The following is a 13068-nucleotide window of genomic DNA, read 5'->3' on the forward strand; positions in this document are numbered from 1 at the left end:
AGGAGGACATGATCCCACCACTTGGCCATCTGCTCTATATACTGCACATGTCACCGAGAGCACTCTAAAATCCATTCTGTGTGAACTCCTGTGGGGCTGTGGGTTCACACACCCTTTGTGCCTCTACATAAGTGTGGGTGTGCACACCCCATGCACTACTCTGCAGCCACGTGTGCATGCAGCATGTGTGGTCCTACACGGCTATGGGTGTGTGCACCCCACACACTCCTCTGGGGCCGTGGGTGCTCCCACCCTCGATGTTCCTCTAAAACCACGGGTGCACCCATGCCATACGCTCCTCCACAGCTGTGGGAGCATGCACCATGCCTGCTCTTCCGCTGCTGTAGATGATCCTACACCGTATTCTCCTCCACCCCTACATCTGCATGCACAGTGCATCTATCTGACTACACGCACAACCAATCAATGCAGTCCTCCATGACCGCGAGTGATACTGTTCATCCACAGCTATCGGTCATCCCACCCTGATCACTCCTCCACAGCTATAAGTGATTCCCCCTTGAGCACTCGTCTACAGCGCTAGGTGATACTGCTTAAAGCACTTTACAGCTGTAGATGATCACACCCTAAGGAGTCCTTCACAGCTGTGCCAGCTCCTGCATTGTTGGGGGTGCTCCCACTCCAAGCATTTCTTGGCTGCATGTGCTCTTCTACGCCAATCTGTGCGTACACCCTGGGCAGTTCCACACAAGCGTGGGCGCACTCACCCTGTGCTACCCCCCAAGCACAAGCGCATCCCCCCTACACCCTTCTGCACGCGGCGGGCACACACATCTATCCAAAGGCTATTCCTCCAACTCGCGGGTGCACGAATCACTCCCATAGATGTCGCCCCATCCCCCTCCCTCTACCACCTGGGGCCGGCAGGGCGGGGTAGACCGAGAGCCGCCCGCCGCCCTTTAAGAGCCGCGGCGGGAGCAGCGCTAGCCCCACCCGCCGGGCCGTCCCTCTCATTAATATGAAGGCAGCGGCCGCGGCAGCGAATGGGTAATGAAGCTGTCACTCCGGCACCTACTTGTTGGGTGTCCGTGGAGCCGAGGCGCACAGAGGGCGAGCGGAGCCCGCGGGAGGGGAGCGGCGGCGGAGCGCTCCGGGCGGCCCCGCCGGCAGCCCATGCCCTGCGCCCCCCGGCGCGCTGCGGGCGGCTCCCCCGCCGCCCATGCCGCGAGCGGCCGCCGGTCCGTGGCCGGTGGGCTCGGCGGGCTTCTCTGAGGCGGTGCGGAGCGGCAGCGGGAGGAGGAGGCGGCGGCGGAGGAGGCATGCGGGGCGCCGGACGGCCGCGCCGGGCCCCCCGCGCCGCCGCGCTCGGCCTGGCGCTGCTCCTCGCCTGCTGCGTGCAGGTAGGGACGGGGCGCGGGGGGCTCCGCTCCGGCCGCCGGGCGCCGCGGCTTCCTTTCCCTTGCTCCGTTTCCACCTTGCTCGTTTCTTATTTGTATTTATCTCGCTAGTGTTATATCTGTCTGGCTCTGCATTAAACCTGCAGCCGGCGAAAGTTGCCGCGGCGAGCCGGGACCTGCTGCCCCCCGGCCGCGGTAGTAACGAGGCTGTCTCTCCCCTTCGGCTTTTATTTTTAGGTGGCCCGCTCCACGGGCTATTTCGAGCTGCAGCTTAACTCGGTGCGGAATGTAAACGGCGAGTTGCTCAATGGGGAATGCTGCGATGGCATGAAAAGCCCCCAGAACCAGGACTGCTCCCGGGACGAGTGCGACACTTACGTGAAAGTCTGCCTCAAGGAATATCAGGCCAAGATCACGCCGGTCGGACCCTGCAACTACGGATTCGGATCTACCCCCGTTCTCGGTGGAAATATATTCTATTTGAACACAAACAAGTACTCCCACCAAGGCAGAACCCCCGAGACGGGCAGGATTGTTATTCCCTTCCAGTTCGCGTGGCCGGTAGGTTGATGATCGCGCTGTCGCTATCACCTTTTTTGTGTGTGGTGCTTCTCGCCCCCAGCCCGCTCGCTCCCGTCGGTGCCGCTCCCTCGTTGGAGAGCGGGGCGAACCGCCGGTGCGCAGCCTGGGCGCGGCCGCCGCCTCCCGGGGCTGCGGGGCACGGCCGGCGGAGCGAGGCGCGGGGAGGGAGGGCGGGCGCTCAGCCCTCGCCGCTCTGAGCGGTGCTGGGGGCTGTGGTGGGTGCTCCGGGAAGTAGCCTGCGGGCTGGGGGCGTGAGGGGCTGCTGCTGTCGGGGTGCGTAAGGTTAAAAAAGGGAAAATTTATAATAATAATAATAATGAAGTGCGACCCCCTGCCCCGGGAGGGAGGGAGCGGAGCCCGACGGCGGCGCGCCCGGGCCCGCGCAGAGCGGGGCTGCCCCCGGCAGGGGGCGCTGCCGCCGGGCGGGTCGCGGCGCGTGCCGCTGCTCGAGGAGGGCGCGAGCGGCGCGGGCGGGGCCGCGCGTGGCTTGGCGGGGGAGGGGGGGGACACCCCGCACCTGGAGCTGGGTCCCCAATACGTGCGGGGACACACCCCGCACTTGGAGCTGGGTCCCCAACACCTGTCGGGGGAATGCCCCGCACTTGGAGCTGGGTCCCCAGTACATGCGGGGGAGAAACCTCCTACCTAGAGCTGGATCCCCAACAGCTGCGAAGGGGGACACTCCGCACCGGGGAGCCATCCCACACCTGGAGCTGGGTCCCCAACACCTGCGCAGTAGACAGCCCGCACCTGGGCGAGCCCTGTGCTCCTCGCCTCCCCAGGTGGTGCGGGTTGTGGGAGCGGGGGCTGGAAGCGCAGCTTGGCTCGGACACTGGTGCCGGGGGCTCTGCCTGTGCGTGTGTGAAACCCCGCGGCTGCTCCCTCCCCTTCTCTCTCCTCCGGGTCTCGGGAGGTCTCTACGTTACCTCGGCCCCCCCCGCCCCGCCCTTCCCTGCGCGCCGCTGGACCGCAGGGCATATGGAATGGTTTGGGTTGGAAGGGACCGTAAAGATCGTCTGAGTCCGACTCCTCTGCCGTGAGCGGGGACACCTTGCCCTAGACCAGGTTGCCCAAAGCTTTATTCAGCCTGGCTTTGAACGCTTCTAGGGATGGGACATCCGCAGGGGCCGGTGCTGGTGCCCGTCCGTAGAGGCTCGGGCGTTCCTGCTGCTGTTCGGTGGTGCTGGGCGTGGGGAGGGCTGTGGGAGGGAGGGAAGGCCGGGCTCTCTGCCCGGCTGCAGGCAGGTAGGATCCTGCAGCGAGTTTCACAGCTGTTGCCCTCGGCCCTTCCAAGTGGGCCACGGGGTGGAAGCTGGCAAGTTGCGAGGCGCTGAGGAATGGGGGTGGTGCAGTGCCCGAGCGCGGCGGGGAGATGCGTATCGGGAGTCTCGGTACCTGCGGGCTGCATTTGGCACCTGGTGGCTGAAAAGATGAAGCAGCCCTTGTTAACCTCTTTGAAACACGTAGCTCGCGGGATCTTTGTTGCTCGGAAAATGCCAGCTAGGAACAATCAGGGACAAAAATGCATCACTTGCATTTCAAGCTAAAGGAAATCACTCCTCCACTGCCGAGGACTCTCCAACCTGATGTTCGTGCCCCTCAAACTAAGGACTTAGTGCTATTTGAAGATAGGGCGTTTGCAGCATTTAAATGGTTAAAAAAAAGCTACAGCAGATAAATTTTTCTTTGCAGAGGCACTTAAGTTCTGGTTGCCAGGTTGGGGTGTTTTGATGGCCTTTGTTGGTCCTGTGGCCTGTTTAACTTGGAAAGGTTCCTGTTAACGGGTTAGTCAATACCGTAAAAGCAGGGTATTTAGAACTGTGCTCTTAAGTTATAAGATCAAAGGGAAAATTAAGATTCCTTCTCCTCTTTATTGACCATTTAATAGAGGCTTGATGAAATCGTAAACTCTTCAGTAGGAGATTTGAGTAACATTAGGACCTCAAACTTTATATGTTATCTGCATGAGGAAGTAAAGGTAACTTAACTCACACTTTTATTTTGCCAGTTTCTAGTATCGCCACTTGAAACACGAGGAGAGTTTGATAATCCTTGTGATGCAGGTCCCTAAGCCCAGCCTTCTTTGGATTTTTACCTTGCAGCTGCCGGATATTGTTGTTGTGCTCACCCAGTCCTAAGTAAGGCCTGTTGGACCTACCTCTTGCAGGTGAATTAACGTGGTGTCTCCAGCCCTGTCTGCTGCTGTTTCTTCAATTGTTGCCTCCAGCGTTTTAAGGGAATTGAAATACTCAGTTTTTTTTTTCCACCATTTTTTCTTGCAGCTGTTGCAAAGTAGCCCGTAATTTATTTAAACAGTGCCACTGCAGTCTAGTGGGTGGCTAGCTAATTTTTGGAAGGTTTACTGAATACTCTCCCAGCCCACTTTTGATTCTAAAAAAAAAAAAAGCTTTGGAGTACTTGTACTTCTTAAATCTGTCTGTGGATGCACCTATGGAAAGAAGTCCCTCCTGTATGTCGTAGTTAGGTCTTGAACTCTTGAGGCTCGGTGTGTCAGAGCTGTACATTAAGCTGTGTAGAGACTGCAAGGAGAGGCTTAATTGTAATGCTAGTTTAACACAAGGGTCTTTTGAAGTAGATTGAGTTCCTGGGTTAGGTTTCAACTCCCTGGGGTAATTTCAAAATTATTCTCAAATAATATTCTCTTGCTATTCAAGTTTGCAAACAAGAAAAACCAATATGGACCTAGTCTTTTGTATAATTTTTATTTTTACTATACAGCAATGAAATTACTGCTTATTTAATATGCTGGGAAGAAGCAAGAGTAAAGAGAATCAGAAATTGTGTCCTTCACTTATGAAACAAATTTGCTTTGGCGTTGGCAGTGAGAAGAGGACTTATTTCAGTAGTACTAGTTTGGATTTTTAAGACTAAGAAATCCAACCCTAATGAAAGCCAGCACTGGTATATGTTGACTTCTTACTGAACCTCATCTGAAAGATAACCCCCTCATTTAGAGGCTAATGTAGGAATTGCTTGAGGGAGTTTTTCTTGAAATCTGTTTGAAATTGTAGTGTCCTGAGCTAGCAGTAGCTGTAAAGCAAGTAGTGTCATGAAAAGTGATTTGTTTTGGTTTACTGTTTTTTTTTTGTAATTTTACAAGCTAAAATTTTATTGCAAAACTTGGGCAAATGTCTCTTCTGTAAAGCTGCAGTACCAGAGTTCAGTAACTTCCAGTGTTTGTTACACTATCAGTTACCCACTTTATTCCTATTTCCTGTCCTTTTTTATTTTTAATATCATTAGTCTGATGTCTGATTTGCAAGAGGGATCTTGGGTTATTGCCAAAAAGTTCTTAAAATTGCTACCTTGGGATACATCATCCACAGAAATCTGGCAGTGGGAGAGCTGAGGAACAGCTAGAAGAATACAGCTGTCTTCTTCACCCACCTACCTCACATTTATTTCATTGCCTCCTGCTGTAAAACTTGAAGCTTAATGATTGTTTGAGATTGTTAACAAACAAATAATGCGATTAAAATCTGTGTGCAACTTTAAAACAAAAAAGACAGAAGAATTCGAGTATTTTGAAAAACCTTGATTCTGATCAGTTACACAGCTTAGGTTAGTCTTAGCTTTTTTTTTTTTCCCCTAGCACAAAGCTGTTTGTTCAGACACTGAAGCTTCAGAAATACCTGGCACACCAATATTTATCAATAGCGGTTAGGTTATTGGCAAGATTTTAGATTTGGGGTTAATTGAAGGTAACTGCTAAAAATGATGCTTTAAAGTTACGAGCATTCTGGATGGGTTATGTGGAACCATGTTTTGTACTTCTTTGCAAGAAATGGACTTGCGTGTGTGGTTTTCCCCTCCACCCTGTTCTTTCCCTCAGGGAATTCACAGGTTTTCCTGTACCATAAATATTGGTATGCCATCCATTACTTCAGTTAATTAGTCATATAGAGGAATTGTTCTGACTAGTTTTGGATGTTGAAATCATGTATTACAGTATGCATCATTAGCTGCCCTCAGCCTCTCTGTTTTTGAGATGCCAGTGTGATTGGCAGTCAGTGCAGTGCTTGTATGAGTGCTGTATACCCTGAGCTTCCCAGGTGAACTTCGGAGTTCAGGGCCTTAGAGATAAGTAGCAGAAACAAGCAATTTCACTTCTCAGTTTCCTTGGTGAGTCCTTAGCTAGGACTCTGTGTACCTGTCTGAAGGAAAGGTAGCAAAGGTTCAGGCAGCCCTCACAAAATAGCTTGGGTAAAGGGTGCCTTCCCCACTAGGATTGGGCAACTGATTATTTTTGTAAGCACTATGACAAGATTTTTTTCCTATTTAGAATGTGATTGTAGCACCACTCTCTAAACTTTTGAAGTACTGTTAACTTTAAGGTAGATAAAAAAGTATTTCATATTTGTGGTCTGTGTGAGTTTCATCCATATATATAGTCCACATGTAAGTCTCATTCAAATGCCTGGAGGGGGTCAGTCTTGATTTAAAACATGCACAGTAGCATGAACCATCGAATATGTAAAACTGCTGAGAGGATAACTTGGCTGCAGCAGTAAGTGGTAAAATTCTTAGAAAGCAACCTGTCCCCTCCCCTGCCAAAACTTGAGCAGGAATACTTGACCTTACAGCTTTTATTGCTTAGTGGGTATGGCGTTCTGTTTGGCATTTTCACATGTTTTCTCCTTAAGTATAGGATTCTGTATCAAGCTCTCTGTCTCCCTAATTTGAAAAATGAAGGTGATTAGATGCTGGAAGGCATCTAGCCTTGAAGTTGGGTTCCTTGGTGCCTGTAGGGAACTAGATATAGCCTGAAAGTAGGAAATGCTGTTGTCTATTTTTGTTAGGCTGGTAGATCCACAGTTGGTCTACCTCCTGTCTCAACACAGCCATCAGTGCTCTCTGATCAGGATCTTGAGGCTTTGTAATGAAAATATCCTGGATTAGATTACTTGGTGCTCCCTGATAGAGTGAACATGCATCCTGTCAGCTTGGATGCCAACCCATTGGGACAGATGTGTTTAAATTAGGCAGGTTAAAGTTTAGCACTGCAAAAGATACTTGTATGTAGCTGTACCAGAGGAAGAGTAGATATGGGTTTTTCCATGAAAAAGATTACAATTTGACAAATGAAGTGTCAAGTGAGAAACAGGGAGCTTTACCTGTAATTAATTGTTCTTTGCTCCATTAAAACTCCCTTTTAACAAAGTGCATGCAAAAGCAAAGTTCCAAGCAAGACCTGAGGGCAGGGAATAAGAAATGAGATCAAGATCTTATGCCAAAATGCAAAACTCACCTGCTGTGGTGATGTGTTATAATGTACATGAGGAAATCAGCATGGAAAAAATAATGTTGATAGCTGTATACTGATGAATTATGTAAGTATTTAATGTCTTATTTGCCAGCAGCCTAACTTTTTCCTAAGAGTGGAAGGCTTTGGTGACAGCACAGAGCTTCCTTTTTTCCCTTGACTTATTTATTTTGCTTTCCCACCTGAATTCAATGTATGCTTACTGACTCTGGCTGATGGACCTGTCCGCAGACTCTGTGACTCCTGTGGAACTGCCATGCCAAATTCTTTCTTATTTTGCCAAAACGCCTGCAGTCTTTTTGCTCATAGAGCCTCCCCCTGCTTGTTGCAATTCATGGACACATACATTGTAGATCAGAAAACATGGATCCATGTTTCCTCAGTTTTGGGGAGGCAGGTCAGGGAATTTATATTCTTTCACCTGCTTGGTACTGTTTCCCTTGAAACCTTCTTGATCAGAAATGAGGGGTTGAGGTACTGGTTTATTATATAAATGATATTCCTTTGGTTTCAAGTGACACAACTGCAGGAAGTAGTTTTCAGGTTTTGTTATGCTCTTTATTAAAAAAGATAATTGGTGATGTTTTAGAGAGTGGCTTTGTCAGTGCTGGGTAGTGACAACTCCAGTTGATTTCAATAGCAGCTGCAGGTGTCACCTCTAAAAAAGAATCAAGGCCTTAGTGGTGACCACTTCAGAACCACTCTTTGAAAACGGGATTTATTATTGGCATGCTCTGTGTGCCAGCAACTATTTGCAGCTTGCCCAGAATAGAAAGTCTAAAGACTTAAGTTTCATGTAACTATAGGAAATCTGTCTTCTAATTTTAAGCAGAAGTGCTCTTTGCACTCTTAATCTTTCATGCATTGATGTCACTAAATCTAGAATTTCTTATGTCTTTGAAATAAATATGCCTCAAAGGACAGTATTCTGCTAACTATTTAAACTTTATACCTTAAAGTTTTGGGTGGGTTTTTTTGAATGTCACAGAAATGGTCAGGTAGTGAAGAACATTTCTATTTATACTCCTTGAAAGCTTCCTTAAATAAACATCTGCTTATTTATTGGAAACATTGAGGCTGAAGACAAACCCCCTCACCTCCCAGCCACTGCAAGTGGTGTGCCTGTACACCTCTAGTCGACTTTCTAATCTTTTTTCCAGAAGTTGCTCTAGCCAGCCTATCTGTGAAATGTTACACTCCTAACCACACAGCTCGTGTGGGCATTAAATCTTTGACTGAAAATGGAATAGGTATTAAAGTAGGCAGGATTACACTGATACTAGAGGATGTGAGCCGGAGAAGAGGGTGAAGTAGAAGCAGAGCATGTTCAGTTCGCTGCAGCGTGATGGAGGTTTCACAGCACTGTCTCTGGGCTGTTGGAAGAGGTTTCAAATGCTGCTTTTGCAAAAAAAAAAGTCTGCATATGAAGTATTTGCTGAAGACATGACTGCTTATAGCTTTAATCTGAAAAAGTCAGGTTTATCTTGAACATAGTTGATTAGGGTAAGACCATAATTGGTTGCGTTATATCAGACTTGTGATATTTGGCCTAATTGGGCTGCATTCCCACTGTGTTGTAGGTGCCCTGAGTGATTCTGTGAAGTTCAAGTGTTAGAGTAGATGTTGAGGAGCTTTGTGTGGCAAAAGCTACTTTGTGTTTGATACTACAGCTTGTATTCCTTGTGCAAGTCCAGCTCACTTGGAGTTACTATTAGAGTTCACACAAAAGCTGCAAAAATGAAGCTTCTGTCAATGAATTATGGGAAAGATCCATGTATTCTGGTCATAAAAATTGCCAAAAATGGTGTAGTGAGTTTTTAGTTTGTTGTGAATCTGTATTGTTGCCACAAAGTTTTTCTTGTGTGAGAAGGATTGTATTTGAGACAGATGTGTAGGATAAATTGAGATTTTGCTTTTTAATGTTTTAAATTACTCCTGTGCTACCACTGTGGGCCAGCAACTGTCTGGCCCCTCTTGAGCAATGCCATCGAGTCACTGCATGTAGGTGAGATGACTGGAATTCATCCTTTTTGTGTAGTCTGACTCCTTCGCTTGTTTTTCCTCTAGGTGTTGATTTGTGTGAGTGTTGGCTCTGGAATACATGCTATGAACATACTTTAAAAGCTACTATAAGTTCATAAAGCAGCTATGATCACATCGTATACTTAGTCATCTGCAGAAGCTTTAAATTATTGTGTGCCAGAAAGCTTCCCTCCCTGCTCTTCTGAAAACAAGCCCAATGTTTTGTCAACTCTGTGTGGGTCCTGTTTGCATTGCCTGCTCTAGTTGAGAGCTGCTTAGCCTGCTGAAACGACTGGAAAGTGACCCTCCCTTTTCTGCTAGCACATCCATTTACTTTCCCTTTCTCCAGTTCTAGCTGCTAATAATCCTCTGATCTGGAAGGAGCTTGAGAGCATCAGTTTGAAAGGAGAGGCTGCTTCAAGGCGTGAGGAATAAGGGTATACTGGCATTGCTTCTGGCTCCTTGATGCTTGGCCATTTGCTTACCTCAAGGATAGTTGTTACTGTTTCTTGACACTAACTCCACCATTCTCTTCTTCTGTGCTGTGATAATCCTTTGGTCACCCTCTGGTCTTGCGTCTGGTTAGTGGGTGTCTTAAACGGGGTCAGTCTTTGGTCAGAGGTGACTGTTGGCAGCAGTGTCTGCCAAGTTCTTTCAGTGTTTTTGAACTGAATGTTGATCTCTCACATAAGAGCTGAACACCCACAGCAGGTGGGGCCTGATCACCCCCAGCCCATTGCTACCCCCAGGGTTGGGAGTGAACTGGTGTGGGCGCCTAAGAGCATCTCTGCTAGTTCATGTTGGGCAGGACTGAACTTCTGCCTCCTGTGGACTGCTGGGGTTCTCTTAGAGGTGCTTCTTCCTTCGGGAACACCTGCCAGGATGAAGACAGCAAGAATTCTGTATTAAGTGGAGACTGTGTCCATTGATACTACAGACAAGCAGTGATGTAGGCTAGGACTAAACAGATGAGTTTATTTTTTTGAGTACTCCAAAGGCTTTTTTTTTCTGGTCTGATGACCAGATTTTCCTCAAAGTTACTTAATTTTAGAAATCCAGTGTATGCAGCATGGTAGATACATTTCTGCATCACCAAAGATTTAAATACCATCCAGTTTTGAGGAAAATGCTTGCTACTTACCTGAAATGTCTTTACTGACGCTTTTGATATTAAGCATTTTTCTTATAATTCTATTTGTGGAATGTTTTCCACTTATGAATTGTTGTTGTTTGAGAGCTATACTGTATGCTGATTTATTAAACTTTATTCCCAAGGGTTTTCTTTAGAGTTGTAGTTAGCCTTTAATCTAAAGGAGAAAAATATCTATTTTATTATTTGTTGTTTCAGATACTAAATAAAGTGTAAAAAGCACGTTTGACATGAAGATCACTTGATAACAGGAACTCTGAGCTGAAACACATACTAAACCTTGATTTTTATCTGTGGTTGAAATGACTTCTCCTTAAGAGCAGTTAGAATGCTATATGAGATGGAAGGGGCAAAGCATTTCAAGGCTAAATGACCATCTTAGTCTTACTTGATTAGAGCTTGCAGAGGTTGCTAAGAAACAAAGTAATAGTCCTTGAGTAACCAATTATATGCCTCTTGGACAGATGCACAGGTGCTCATTCTCTGAAGTTGTTTGGGTTTGTTGTTTTGGTTTTTTTCTTTTTAAATCTGAGATAAGACTGGAGTATTAGTACAGAAACTGCAATCTGTTTACATCCTGCTTCAGGCTTGAAAGTCCTGATTATATATACCTTATTCCCAGCAGGATGTGTTCTGGTGGGTTTTGTTTAGTTTGTTACTAATTGGTTATTATTATGCTTAAATTGTTCTTAAAATGCTTCTTCTAGTTCCAGATAGACCACGAGGTCTTTAGTCTCCGTAGTGCTTTCTAGTACTATGAGCATACCTGCTTAAGTAACATTAAACATCTAAAGTTCAAACTGGGTAAATGTTTTTTCCCCCAAAATATGTATGATTCTGGTTATAGCATTGCAAAATTGAAATGTCTGCCTTAAAACACAATTTACATTTTGAGTGTAAAAAAATCCTGGATTGCAGCTGAAAAACTTAAGTTCTAATTAGGGAACTTCTACATACTTCGAAGACTTGATTGACATGTGCTTTGAGCAGTAAGTTGAGAAATACTTAAATAGCTTAATTATTGATCTACCCCAATCAAGACTGAAGTAGAAGTTCTCTAGGGTGTGCAATTTTTGGTGCCATTTAGTGTTCTTTCTATTGATTGAGGATAATTTTAATAACACTGTTTTGGTAACTTGTGCTACTGCTTAATTGATTTTAGTGGCCAGTTCCTTTCTCATACACCACATTTAAAAAAAATATAAAGATACTTATGGTAATTCTGATTTCTATGTTACAGTAACGCAATTTTCCTTGTTTCACAATATGGAATTTTTACTGTAACTAGTTAATATAGACAGCAAAGTCTGAAAGTCAGGCCATGCTTGGTTGTTAAGAGCAAGTACAGCTGTCTGCTGCCCCTCAGTAATGACTGTTTTTTGCACAAAACAATGACCTGATAACACCCCTGTGTTGGGTATAAACTCTTGCTTAAATCATATGTTTACATATAGACCCCAAATATTTTGGTGTTGTATTTGGTTGCTGGAGACATTTTGTAGAACAGAGTATTGTTTCCATGATTCATCCACATGTATTGGTGCTTTCTTCTATCAGAAAGTGCGGAAGGGAAGGAAGTAGGGAAACTGAAATGTTTAGACTAAGATGTTGGTTGTCAGATATTTAGTGCTCCTGCAGTGCTTTCTGTTTACTGTTAAGTAACTCTCATAACTTCAGTGTTCTGTGGTTTATTACTTGTAGTTACTTCACATCTCCTCTTCTTCTGTAAGAGGTGAGGAGTAATTTGGTTGCTCAGACTCAGCTGGTTGCAGTTCTTCAAGGGTTAACTTCCAGAATTCAAATTCCCTTTTTCTTGGTCTTCAACGGTGAACTGTCAGGATATTGATGGTCACAGGGCTTAGAAGTACAAACTGTTGCATATCAACAGATCTTCTCAAGCTGTTCATCTCTACTCTCAATCACTGTGAATGTATGGTGAACAAAATAAGCTTTAGCTGTCAGGAAATGATAGTCTTGACTCATGGCAGCTTGCTATCAGTGATAATTTTTCCCCAAGACTTTAGGATGTTCTTTCAAGATTTGGTAGTCTGAAATTTCAGCTTGCTGAGGAATCTGGAGAAGTCAGAGTGGCAGAGAGTCAGTGGGAAATGAAGTACAGACACTGTAGTCAGTAATATGTACTCTTGAGATATGAGTTCAGCTTTGAACCAGCAGAATTAGTCTCCAGGTTGCGTTAATGTCGCTCACTTTGCGTGGCTTCCTTCTGTTTTCCATTGATACTCATCCTTATGAGGAAAGCTGTACCATTGTTACTGACCAGTGGAGTAACTAGGGGTCAACAATGACATGAATTTGAAGACTTCCTGAGATAATCTTCCTTTCAAAGCTTCCAGATCCATGTCCACAGGAGGAGGAGGCAAAAAAATAGAGAAGCATTCTGAATTTACATGCTTAGAGTAAATTTGCAGGGCAAGTGCTTACTTTCAAAGGCTGTTTCATGTGTTTTGCTACACCTTTTACAAAGCCTTCCTTCCAAAGGCATGCCCCTTTGTGGGATATGTCTGATTTATAGGGATGTAAAGCTTTATCAGATCCCCTCCAGTTTCTGAAAGATATGGTTGGATATTAAAGTTCTGGAGCTGTTTAGTTATGGGGGGATTGGTCATGTCTATTGTCATATATTCAGATAGATAGCTTGGAATTGAGAGCTA

At 45.9% G+C, this 13068-nt stretch overlaps 1 protein-coding gene across 2 annotated transcripts in view; it reads left to right on the plus strand.

The window, feature by feature from the left end:
- Nucleotides 1-1004: 1004 nt before the first annotated feature.
- The window catches only part of JAG2 (jagged canonical Notch ligand 2), a 69771-nt gene continuing 57707 nt past the window's right edge, over nt 1005-13068 (plus strand). Inside the window, exons 1-2 of one of the 2 annotated variants that reach the window (XM_071557372.1) lie at nt 1005-1361; nt 1596-1919. In XM_071557372.1, coding sequence (XP_071413473.1) covers nt 1005-1361; nt 1596-1919 — 681 coding nt within the window. The remainder of the gene's footprint in view (nt 1362-1595; nt 1920-13068) is intronic. The other variant, XM_071557373.1, reaches the window with a different exon arrangement.

Source organism: Pithys albifrons, chromosome 6, assembly GCF_047495875.1.
Source record: "Pithys albifrons albifrons isolate INPA30051 chromosome 6, PitAlb_v1, whole genome shotgun sequence".
Classification (NCBI taxonomy): Eukaryota; Metazoa; Chordata; class Aves; order Passeriformes; family Thamnophilidae; genus Pithys; species Pithys albifrons.